This window comes from Phaseolus vulgaris, chromosome 11, assembly GCF_051622355.1.
Source record: "Phaseolus vulgaris cultivar YP4 chromosome 11, ASM5162235v1, whole genome shotgun sequence".
Taxonomy (NCBI): domain Eukaryota; kingdom Viridiplantae; phylum Streptophyta; class Magnoliopsida; order Fabales; family Fabaceae; genus Phaseolus; species Phaseolus vulgaris.
This window is the reverse complement of record NC_143508.1, coordinates 8,713,920-8,726,904: the sequence shown is the minus strand read 5'-3', so window position 1 is coordinate 8,726,904 and position 12,985 is coordinate 8,713,920. Positions and strand designations below refer to the sequence as shown.

The window sequence follows — 12,985 nt, the reverse complement described above, 5'->3', positions numbered from 1 at the left end:
AGAAAGATCATTCAGAGCATCCATAATTTATATAAACATTTTTCAATCAAATTATATGTAATAATAAAGTTATTAATATTTTATTTAAGCTTGAAATTCTTTTCTGAGAGTTTTTCTTGTCAATTTTTTTCATATTATTATTGCTATTACTATTAATATTATTTATTATATTTATATATTATTATAGTATAATTATTTAAAGTTAATATTACCAATTTATTACATGAGAGAATTGAATAATCCGGTTTATAAGTAGGCATGTAACTACTAAACCAAACAATTTAGTCAACCAAAATGTTTATATGCAATTAATCATCAATAAAGTTGATAAGCTTTCTCGAATAATAGTCAATCGACTTTTTAATAATTCTTTTTTGTAAAATGGTCCTTCATAAATTTTAATTATTGATAAAGTTGATAAATATCTAATGCAAAAAAAAAAAAAGAAACAGGAAAACATCAAGATATTCGATAAACAAATTATCTTTTAATTTAATTAAGTTTTAACTATTTTAAAAAAATTATGTATATCTTTAACCGAGTTTCTTCTAACAATTTTTGTCTTGTTGCATGCTGAAAATATTTTTTGTTTTTATTTAAGTATCATTGAATTTTGTAGTCAACCAAATGAAGTGAGTATTCATTTTGTCTTCTTATTTCTAATTTGTCCCTCAACTAGCATATTGATTAGAAAGAAAGGAAAGATGAATTAAATATAGAAAGAGAAAAGTAACAGGAAAATTCCTCCCAAGTGTGGAAATATCATGAAGCATAGATGTAGAGTGAGGCCATTTTGGTCATCATCTGAATGAGGCTTAGGTCATATATCTTGGTATTTCCAAGTTGGTCTGATTGCATACTGCACAAGGCGTCTATAAAAGTAGCATCACTGAGATAGATCCTGGTCAAAATTCACACTGCTTTTCTGTAAAACTACTCAGAGGTTCTCTTATATATGCATATGGTGTTACATATTCTGCTCTCAATCACTCTATCCTTTGGTTAAGGTCTTCTTCATAAGAGGGAGGATGGGATCTCTGTTTCCAGATGAAAAATCTGAGAACCCGAATGGTGTTGAACAACTTCACCACCAAAATGATGTTGATGCGGGAGCTCTCTTTGTCCTCAAATCTGAAGGTTTTATCTTATATTATGTATCTCCTTCTTCTTCTGTGCTTCGTCTTTTGTAGAAAACTGTTTACAAGGATTCTTTTCCCTCTTGCTTTCCTAGTATGTTGCACTGTTTTAAGAGTTTGGATTTTACATGAACTCACGATCAGAAGGTTGGAAATCCGGATTCTGAATCTGAAAAGCGCTGGTTCGAGCCCAGCTCGTAAGAAAACATTAAATTTTAAATCATTAACTAATCAATCATATCCCGTAATACTAGAAATAATTTTTTTATATAAGATTTCTGATTGCTTTATCACCAATTATAGCCTTACCTACATAGTTATCTGATATCTCATTGTATGCTTTTAGTCAGAATAATGAGCGTATGAGAAAGTATCCTGCTAGGTAAAGTCAAGCGAGTTAACTATAAGTTAATGTAAATTTTGTATTGTAAATTAATTTTATAAAATTAAGTTAGACTAATGTTTAATATAATATTAAAATCATTTAAATTTTATTTTAATAAAAAATTAATCAACTATTTTATAAAAATTCATATATATTTAATCTTACATTTAAGTTAGTTTAACTTATCTTTCAATATTTATTATATGTATTAAATATCTCACATCAACTAAAATATATAAATAAAATATATAAATAGATAGACATTTTTATTGAATTAAACTTGAAATTATTTTTTAATAAAAAAAATTAAAAATAGAACAGCTAATACAAACTCTCACGTTTCTTCTCCTAAAGCCACACCATACCGAGGAGTATTACCATTTCCTACACTATTTTAAGAAAATGGTATACAGTGATTAATAGATAATTATGTTTTTTCAAATGGAGTATGAAAAGTATTGAGCACATGTGGTAGATAAACATTGTGCAAATGGTCTCAAACTTCTATGCATTATAATCTGTAAGAATTTACTGAATAGTTCATAAACATGCTGAATTGAATAAAATAGTAACCATTTAAATAAATATATTGGTTCTATTATAATTATTGGAGAGGTTGATGATTGCTAAAACCAAGCTTTCGATGAATCATGATTTCATCGTAGAAATCAATTCGTTTTTGTTAATGCCTTCCCCAGCCGACTTTGATGAACCAATTGGTTGACTGTTTGGTTTTTATTAATTGAAGAGCACGTGGATGTACACCAAGCAATTAAGACAAGAAAAAAAATTGTCCACACATTCAAAAATGATATTATTATTATTTTATTATTATTGTTATTATTTTATTATTATTTATGATATTATTTATTGTGTGTGATTTTGCAGGTTCTTGGATGCATTGTGGATACCATTTGACAACATCGATTGTGGCACCACCTCTTTTGAGTCTTCCTTATGCATTTACCTTCCTTGGATGGACGGCTGGGATCTTAAGCTTGGTGATTGGAGCATTGGTGACCTTCTATTCATATAATTTAATATCTAGGGTTCTTGAACACTACGCCCAAAATGGTAAACGTCAGCTACGTTTCAGAGACATGGCTCGTGATATTTTAGGTACCTCACTCTCATACTATGCTGCTTTTATTTCCTACTCAAACACTTCTTCAATCTCTTTTTTTTGTCTATTGTCACTATAATTTGTAAAGCTAAGGATGTGAGATCAAGTGTGACATGTGGGTTTTGTTTAAGGTTTAGTATATTAAAGAAAAAATAGGATTTCATATGAGGTTAATTTCATGGGTGTGCTTAATTTGGTTATTTAAAGTTAAATGTATAATTACATCTATCCTATTAAGAAAGTACCACTATTTAGTCAATGAAAGATTTTAAAGATTTTGTTACTAAATTTTGTAGAAATTAAGTCTTAGTGGTTTTTGCAATACAATGGTATACTTTTATTTTGTAACTACAATAATGATAGTAAAGAAAAGTTGGGATCAATAAAACCATTTTAGTGTTTGTGAAATTTGAAGTTAAAAGTTATATCATGGTATAACTATTTTTGTTAAAAATTGGAAAATGATGGTTTGACACCCATTGCTCCACTTTACACCCCACTAAAAAGTTACATCAAAGTTGTAGATACATGATTCGACTTAAATGTTAAATGGAAACAAATGACGTTGTGCATAAATTACACAACTTTAATTTTAAAAAAAGTCATATTTTGTAAAAAATAATTATATTATGATCCAATTTTATTTTTCATTATAATTTACTTAAAAATATTAAAAAGTAAAAATAATAGATTGAAGGATATATATATAATTACTAAAGGAAAAAAATTAAAAAAACACTTTTATTGAACAATAAATCTTTAAAACATTCTCAAATAATTATTTTAGTTTGTGCTTAAAATTGGTTTTTTAATTGTCTAAATAAAGTGTTAATGAATATGTTTGTTTCTATGAAACTATATTTAAAAGTACGTAGAACGCTTATAAACTTTTTTTTTCTCTTATAATTCTTCGATCTATCTTTGGTTTCTGCACTCCGTCAAATTTCTCCCTACACCCTAAAATTTCTTCCTACACCTCATCATTTAGTCAAAATTACCAAAATGCCCCATCCAATTCATTATCATTATGGAAAGTTGTTTCTAGAACATACTCCTGAAAATTTATTCTGGAAAATATATTTTGGAACGTATATAATGTCTTCCAAAAAATTATTCCAGAAAACACATTCTAGAACGTATATAATACGTTCTGGAAAGTTTATTCCAAATTTTTTGTTCTGGATAACATTTTTCAGGAATATAAATCATGAACTCAAGAAAATATGTCTTGGAAACATTCCAAAAAAGTAATCCAACTAGTCTTTTTCGAAATTGATGGGGATGCAGGAAGAAATTTTATAGGGTGCAGTAAGAAACACCTTTCTTTTACTAATGTAAATATAACCTTGACAGGTCCAAGATGGGGTCGTTATTTTGTTGGCCCAATTCAGTTTACAGTTTGCTTTGGTGCTGTAGTGGCTTGCACTCTTTTAGGAGGACAATGCATGAAGGTTATCATCAACTCTTTATCCCACTTATTTATCTGTCAAATAAAAAACTATATTTTTTTATATTATAAACTATGTGCAAGCATTTTTCTGTAATTTTCAAATCATTTGTTCTTTAATCAAAGATGACTCCATATTCTATATGTAGGCAATTTACTTGTTGTCAAATCCAAACGGGACCATGAAGCTTTACGAGTTTGTAATCATATTTGGATGCTTCATGCTAATTTTGGCTCAGATTCCATCTTTCCACTCATTGAGGCACATTAATCTAGTGTCATTGATTCTCTGCTTGGCATATAGTGCTTGTGCTACTGTTGGATCCACTTACATTGGTAATTTCTTAAACTAGTTTATTTTTCTTATCGGAGATTCCACGTCAACTAGAGATAAAGTAAATTCATAATATACGCGCGCGTGTGTATCATAATCCCAAGTCGACTAGAAATAATATCAATTCATAATATTTAAGTAGGTGCAAAACTCATCAATTTAGTTAGGGTTAAAATTCATTTCTTAAGATTTCTTTTGGTAATTTAGAAATTTTCACTTTATGTTTTGGCAATTGAATTGAAACTTTTGGTTTTGAATTTACAATGTTGTTACAGGAGAGTCATCCAAAGGACCAGAAAAGGACTACTCTTTGAAAGGTGACACTGAGAATCGCTTATTTGGAATCTTCAATGCAATTGCCATCATTGCTACAACCTATGGAAATGGAATCATTCCAGAAATTCAGGTCCATCATAATAACTAACCTTGTCATTAAAAACAACCCCATTGTGCTTAATTGCATTTCTTGTGTGGTTGTAGGCAACACTGGCACCACCAGTAAAAGGGAAGATGTTCAAGGCACTATGTGTTTGCTATTTTGTACTTATAGTCACTTTCTTTAGTGTATCTATATCTGGTTATTGGGCATTTGGCAACAAATCTGAAGGCCTCATATTAAGCAATTTTGTGGACAATGGCAACCCTCTGGTGCCCACATGGTTCATTTACATGACCAACATTTTCACTATAACACAACTATCAGCAGTTGGTGTGGTATGTCATATACTAATTACTGCTCATTTTTTGTTAACTTCTGAGAAAGTTTCTAAGAGATAACTTATGCCACTTTTGAAAATTTAATCTATTAAAGCATGCATAATTAAACTTTACCTCATGTTCAAACTATAACATTAAATATGTCCTACACATTTAATCTTGTTTATGATTCTTTATAAGAAACAAATAACATTACTTTTAACACCATCATTAGTTTTTTTTTTATTAAAATAACTTAAAAGGATTTGATCTTAAGAAAAATAACCATTGAATTTGAATGCAGGTTTATTTGCAACCAACAAATGAAGTGTTGGAGCAAACATTTGGAGATCCAAAAAGTGCCGAGTTTTCCAAACGCAATGTAATCCCTAGAGTGATTTCTCGATCACTGGCTATTACTATTTCAACCATTATAGCGGCCATGCTTCCATTTTTTGGAGACATAAATTCTCTTATTGGAGCTTTTGGCTTTATCCCTCTTGATTTCATTTTGCCAGTGATTTTCTACAATTTCACATTCAAGCCATCTAAGCGAAGCTCTATTTACTGGTTGAATGTAACTATTGTTGTGGCTTTCTCTGCTTTGGGAGCAATAGCAGCAGTTGCAGCAGTTAGACAGATTGATGCCAAAAGTTATCGATTATTTGCCAATGTATGATCTGGTTGTTCATACATCGAACTATTTAATGAAATCTGGTGGTACAATTCATATATCTTGGTGTTATTTTAAAGGTGCAATATTTAATAGTACAAAATTTAGACGGAGAAAAATAATTGAGAATTGAACTGGTGTTTCTATTTTTCTTCTTTTCTTTGCTTTGTGTACTATATTCAAAGGTATTTTATACATTGAAAATAAATTTTAGATTTCTAGAACAATTTTCTCTAACATTTACAAAATATAAAGAATTTCGTGAATAGTATTAATAGATACTCTTAATAAATATTCTATATGCATTTAATCTTCTAAAACTTGTAACTACTTTATTCGACCATTTTTTTCGCATTAGTAGTCTCTAAATTTTCAAACTAATTATTTACACTTTAAGAAAACATGTAACGTGTGACAGTTTTAATACGACAATTATTAAAAACCATTATAATTATCCCTATAATATGACAGTTTAATATGTGACACATTTTTACTTCAAAATATGTCATTTAGAACTTTCATTTTATAAAGTAGAACACTCTCCACATTTTCGTTTCCTCAATAATATTCATATTTTTTCCAAAAAAAATTTCCTCATTCCTTCCACAACATTATCTTTTTCCTAATTTTTTTTTTCTTCATTCCCTCCACAACATTATCTTTTTCCCAAAAATAATTTTTTTCTCATTCCCTCCACAACATTCCTCTTTTTCCCAAAAATATTTTTTCGCTAAAACATTGCATTTTCGCAAATCTCATTTCTTTGACCCCTCTGGAAACCCTCTCATTTGGAAACACATATCCCTCACTTTAGAATTGTCCACCCTTCTCATAAAAATTTAACCCAACTCTTCTCACTCTCATATCCCACACCACACGCATCCACACCAACATGCAACAAAGGAACTACGAGACATGAAAATGATCTTTATAAGATGTTAAAACAACCATGTCGCTCACCGTGAGGTTCATTGAAATATTTTTCGACATCCATCCTTCGATTGAAAAAACTAATATCTGTGTATGGTGAAATAGATTAGGTTGGTCAAGGAAACCCAATCCACTTCTACTTTCTCTCTCAAGAACCTATCACACGGTCTCATTTTATCCCTTCACCTTGCACATTTTCAATTATTCATTAGCTCTTCACAAAATGTCGGTATTTTAAAGAGCATATATTTACACATCTCTGTGCACATGTTATTTTGTAGGAAATGCTAAACTATATATGTTAGTCAATTTGACTTTTGCTTCCTCTCCTACTAGATGTTTAAGTGCACACCATTGGGATGTGAGAATCTTCACTAGTATTTTTGAAAAATAGTAAATGCTTAAGGATTGTCATATTCAACAAGTAAATTCTTTTTTTATGATTTTACTAAGGATTATACGAACTTGATCTTCTTTAACTATGAAATTGTTTACCAATCTCATAATGAAAGTTATCAATAAAAAGATTTTATAAAAAGCATAATTGTTATAAGGATCTTATAATGAAGGTCGTCAACCATAAGATAAAATAATCATCTTAATAATTTTAATATAAAGATCATCAACCATAAAATCTCGTTAACAAAATGATCATTTTAAGGATCCTATAATAAAAGTCATCAATTGTAGGACCTTGTCCACAAAAAAAAATCATCTTAATGATCCTATAATAAAAATCATTAATTGTAAGATCTCGTTGACAAATGACACCTTAATTAGGGGTGCTAAAACGAGCTAGTCAGGTCCATGGTTAGCCCATGAAAAATAGGGCGAGATAGACTTTCCCACTGTGAATCCACCAAATTAAAAAAAATTAAAGTGTGATATCAATATTCACCTTTATATATTGTTATTTTTTTTTCTTTCCTATTTTTCTAGAATAGAAAAGAGAGTCTTATAAAAGAAAAAAAATGTCATGAAATTTTCATATTTATTTAATAAACTGTATTATCTACGTAATATAAGAATTACTTCATATCCAATAATTTTAATTAACATTTTTTCTTTTTTCTTTCTAGTTCAAAAGAAATAACTCCATTTGGGCTTTCATTTTCTATTTTTGTCCATTTCAATTTATGTATTTTAAGTAACAAGGATTTCTTTCATACCCGTATTTTCGTTCTATATTCTTATAAATATAAAAATATTCATTGTACATTTCTAATTTATGAAAAAATAACTTTTGAATTGTGTAATCTACAAGTAATTTTGTACTTTCAAATTGTGTAATGTAAAAGTTTTTTTTTACTTTTGGATGGTGTAATAAAAAAAGTTTATTTAGATTTCATATTATATAATTTAAAAGTTATTTTTTATTTTCAAATTATTAATTTATAAGTTATTTTTTTTTGCATGAAAAAAACTTTTGAAATTCATTATTTTAAAGTAATTTTTCTTTAAAAAAACATCCAAATTGGTAATTCAAAAGTATCTTTCACATTACATAATTTAGAAGCCATTTTTTTTCACACAAAAGAACTTATGATTTATACCATTTGAATGTATTTTTGAATCGAATAATTTAAAAGTCAATGTTGAGTATCAAAAGAACTTCCATCATAATACAACCTCTTCTAGTAATCATGAGAGTGTAGGAAAAAAAAATACTCAGTAACCATTAGAATGGATTCTAACTTTTTCCTAACAAAATATCATTGACATGCTTATTATGAGAGGATCCAAGGAGAGGGTGCTTGCACCCTTTTTGTTCTTCTTAATATTTATCTTTATTTATTATTTTTGTATTAACTTTTTTCAGAAACTAATTTCAGTAATATATTATGGAAACTGAATTTCTTATGCAAGAAAAAAAATTTCTGAAATTAATTTTTGTAATATATTAGACTATATAATGAAAATTATTTTTGATGGAATCTAAACAAAATTAGTGGTGCGGAGATGAAATGGAATAAATTATCTTGAAATATAAAAAAGAAAATGAGGGTATATAAAGTCAAACAGGTGGTATAAATATAATTGGACCAGTCTGTTAACTTTGGCAATACGGTCCCAAAGTTTGGGTCCAATCCTTCAGCACTGGAATTTTAGGTTTTTTTCTTTCATTACACTTAAATAGACCCAAAAAAATAAAAGAAAAATAGTCCTTGTTTGCGAGACCCGCCATTAGAAATTTCAGTTTTTTTTTTTTCACTTTCATAAACATCTCTTCTTGTTACGGAATTAATTTTTCGAAATATAAAAAAATATTCTTGAAAACTCATTCCAAAATAAATAAATAAATGTCCAAGAATTTCATGTAGTGTTTGAAGAAACACCCAGAATTTAAAGGACACCCAGAAGTTGTCCCAAGGTTGAAAATAATGCACAAAATAATATTTATTATTATTATTTTGGGTAATTTTTATCTTGAAATAAATTATAAAATAAAAAATGTAATTAAAAATAATTATAAAATAAAATCAATTTATTTATGAAAGAATTTCATAAATAATTCAACATAATTCTAAATTTTTAATTATTATTTAAATTCTTCTTATTATTAAAGTTAAAACTAAATATCAACATGTGAGACTTAAAGGCAAGTTCCCAAATGACCAAAGAAACTTTAATTATTACCAGTCAAGTTTTGTTGTCATATTATAATTATTATTATACTTATTAGTATGATTATAAATAATAATGTAATTAATAATATAAATATTTTTAATATTATTTATATATTTAATACAATTTATATTATTAATTTCATTAATATTATTATTATTTAAATAATAACATTATTAATTATTATAATAATGTTATTAATATTATTAAAAGTTATTAATATTAATAATGTTATTAAATAATATTAATATTATTAAATATTTTTGATATTATTAAATATTATTGATATTATTAAATATTATTGATATTATTAAATATTTTTAATATTATTAAATATTATTAAATATTATCGATATTATTAATAATAGTGGGAACACAGACTATTATTATTAAAAATAATATTACGAACTTGTATACTCGTATTTGTTATTTTTATTTTTACTATTATTATGTGTATTTATATTTATTTAAATAAAATATAGATTTATGTGTATTTGAATATGCATTGAAGACACAAAGAGCATGAGAGCATATTATTGTTTGTGAAAGAAGAGAGATAAAGTAAGAAAAAGCGAAGAGAGAAAAACGGTGATAAAATCCCAAAAATTCAAAATCCAAATAGAAAAAAAGCAAAAATTTCAAAAATTGAAATATATTTCAAAAAATTAAATTAAAAAAATTGCTCTAGATTCAAAACTGCTTCTAATAACTGTTTTAATATGTTTTAGAAAAAATAGGAAATGACGCAATACCCATAATCTATGAAACATAGACACGGACACGACACCGATACGGATACAGAGATATGACTAAATTGAAAAATATAGGATATGGGACACGACACACACACACACATATATATATTTATATATATATATATATATATATATATATATATAATATTAATATACTTCCTAATCTGAAAAAATTAAAAAAAAATATTTATAAAAAACTCTAACAAAAGATAAACATATTTAAATTATAATGTTTGAATTTTACATTTGTTCATCCTCATTGAAAAATACAACTTCTAATTATGGTCCATCAAGAGATAAATTAGCAATCTCAAGAATTCCATTTTCATCCAATGAAAAATCATCTCCTGCAATATCCCACAATTTAGTTTCCTCTTCTTTGTATTTTGAGGAATTTCTTGATAGAAGGCGAAGATTACTATGGATAAATACTAGATCCTCTACCCTTTTAGGTGTCATCTTATTTCTTTTTAGAGAATGTATGAAAGAGTATGTACTCCAATTTCTTTCACAACAAGAAGAAGAACATGGTTGTCCAAGTAGCTTAAGAGCTATCTTCTGAAGTGTTGGTGCATGAGTTCCACGAACAATCCACCATGATTTTGCATCCATTTTACTTCTATCCCTTAAAGAGTCAGCATCATCAAAATCTTCTCTTCCACCTGAAAAGTTTGCAAACTCTATATTTACCTGTGTCCTTATGTCTGCATCATCAAAGTATCTCATAAAACATTTTTTTTCTTTCCTGAGTAATTTCGTGATCTTGATGTGGGGCAAGTCTTTTTGAATCTTCATCTAACCATTCACGACTATAATATGTACAAAATTAAAAATATATAAACATAAATCAATATAATATTATAAATTTATGATATTATAAATAATATGTACACAACAAAATATAATTATAAAATAATTTAACTATATAATGTATTACCTTGGATTTAAAGAATGAGCTAGACAATGAAGAGGTGTGCTACTTTTAGTCCAACGATCAATTAATATTAACTCCACTACCTTGAAAAATGATGAATATTCAACTTCTGTCTTCCTTTCATGTTGGTCTATGACTCTTTTCACATTTTCAATCATTGAATCCCATATTCCATATACCAAGTGAAGAGATGCCATATCCGTATCTGTTTTTCTAAGAACATCATAAATAGGGGCAGTAAAAGCAAGTATATAATCAACCTTCATCCACCAATTATCAGTCAACAAAGTTTCTTTCACAAATTGTGCACTATCCACATTATCCTTTTTGTAAAAAGACCATTCATCACTAATAACCATCTCTTAGAGTCCTTTTTTCAAACTTCTAAACCTTTTTAACATGACTATGGTTGAAGCAAATCTTGTTGGAGCAACAGAGAGCAACTTCAATGAGTTAAAATTATTGAACATTGATAATCTCATAGAGTGTCCCATAATAAAGTTTTTAACAAAGGTAACATCATCAACAATTTGTGAGATCCAAGAACATTGATGATAAATATCACTATTTTTATCAGTATTTTTTCTGCACAAATACTTTTAAATGCAAGATTCAAGGTGTGCACTACACAAGGAGTCCAATAGATTGAAGAAAATTCAGATTCTATGAGCATACCCGCTGCCTTAGATACAACTGCATTATCAATTATTATTTGTACCACATTGTTGTGTCCAACCTCCATAATTACATCTCTCATGTGTTTAGCGATAAATTCTTTGTCCTTTATCTCACCAGACCAATCTATTGACTTTAAAAACATTGGTCCACTCTCAGTGATAGCCATGAAATTTATGAATGGTCTTCTTTGAGGATCACTCCACCCATCACTAACAATTGTTACATCTTTCTGATTCCACGAGTTTTGTATAGGTTGCAAAAGATTTTCTACATGACTTCTTTCCTTTGAAAGTAAAGGACCTCTCAATTTATTATATGTTGGCGGTACATATCCACTAAGATTAGAAGTATTGGCTGCATTAGAAAATGCACTTCTATAATAAGGACTTCTTGCTAAATGAAACGGTAGTCCTGAAGAATAAAACATTCTTGCAATTTCACAATCAAGAGTATCTCTCGCTTGAATATTGAAAGCAACTTGTAAAGAACCTTTGAATTTTGGGTTAACATCACTCCTAGTCTGATTTCCTTCATCAGATACAGGTGGTAGAGAGACCTTTTTTTTTTTTTGTTTCAAACCCTCTATTTTCAATTTTGCTTCATTGTCTAATTTTCTTAACTCAACAAGTTTTGACGCAGTCACATACGGATAACTTCTAACTCCTGCTCCCGTAAGTTTTAATAAATTGAATATAAAATTACACAAACTACATTGGATCATATTATTTTCGCCACCAGTTGTTTTTCTTAGCTTTGAAACATATTTGCACAAAGGTTTTGTTTCATCTTCTTGTTCGATAGCTTGATTAGGTATATTCCTCTTAATTTCCTAACAAAAATAAATTAAATATAATAAATTTACTTAAATATAAAAATCAAATAAATTCATCTAATAGATATAATTCATGAATAAAAAACAAAACATGTAGTAAATTAAAAATTAATAGTAGTATAATATACTAGATTTTTTAAAATAAACATTCTAACCGAGTTAGAGATTGAGTCGTCCAAGGTGGTGAATCTGAGGTGATCAGATAGACCAATCTCTGTCTTGAGACTAATTGTCTTGTTGAGCTTTAGCGATGAAAATCTAGTGGAAGTCTACCTCTCCGATGCTCAAGAGAAAGAGTGTAAGTAAGATATATGATTAATAACTAAATGTATTGAGTATTAAGTAAGTGAGAAATACTCCTTCATTATTGTATTTATAGACTTGTATTTATCATTAAGTGGTTATATCTACATAACCATAAATATTTATCATTAAGT

General features: G+C 27.8%; 1 protein-coding gene and 1 pseudogene across 1 annotated transcript; one reads left to right on the top strand and one right to left on the bottom strand.

The window, feature by feature from the left end:
- The first annotated feature begins 685 nt into the window (after positions 1–685).
- On the top strand, positions 686–5,853 carry LOC137827976 (GABA transporter 1). Its single transcript, XM_068634364.2, has 7 exons — positions 686–1,137; positions 2,410–2,640; positions 3,998–4,095; positions 4,241–4,427; positions 4,701–4,831; positions 4,906–5,139; positions 5,426–5,853. The coding sequence occupies exons 1-7, from the start codon at positions 1,029–1,031 to the stop codon at positions 5,798–5,800; spliced, it is 1,365 nt and encodes a 454-aa protein (XP_068490465.2). The 5' UTR covers positions 686–1,028; the 3' UTR covers positions 5,801–5,853.
- Positions 5,854–10,344: 4,491 nt separating this feature from the next.
- On the bottom strand, positions 10,345–12,980 carry LOC150023039 (uncharacterized; annotated as a pseudogene).
- Positions 12,981–12,985: the final 5 nt, after the last annotated feature.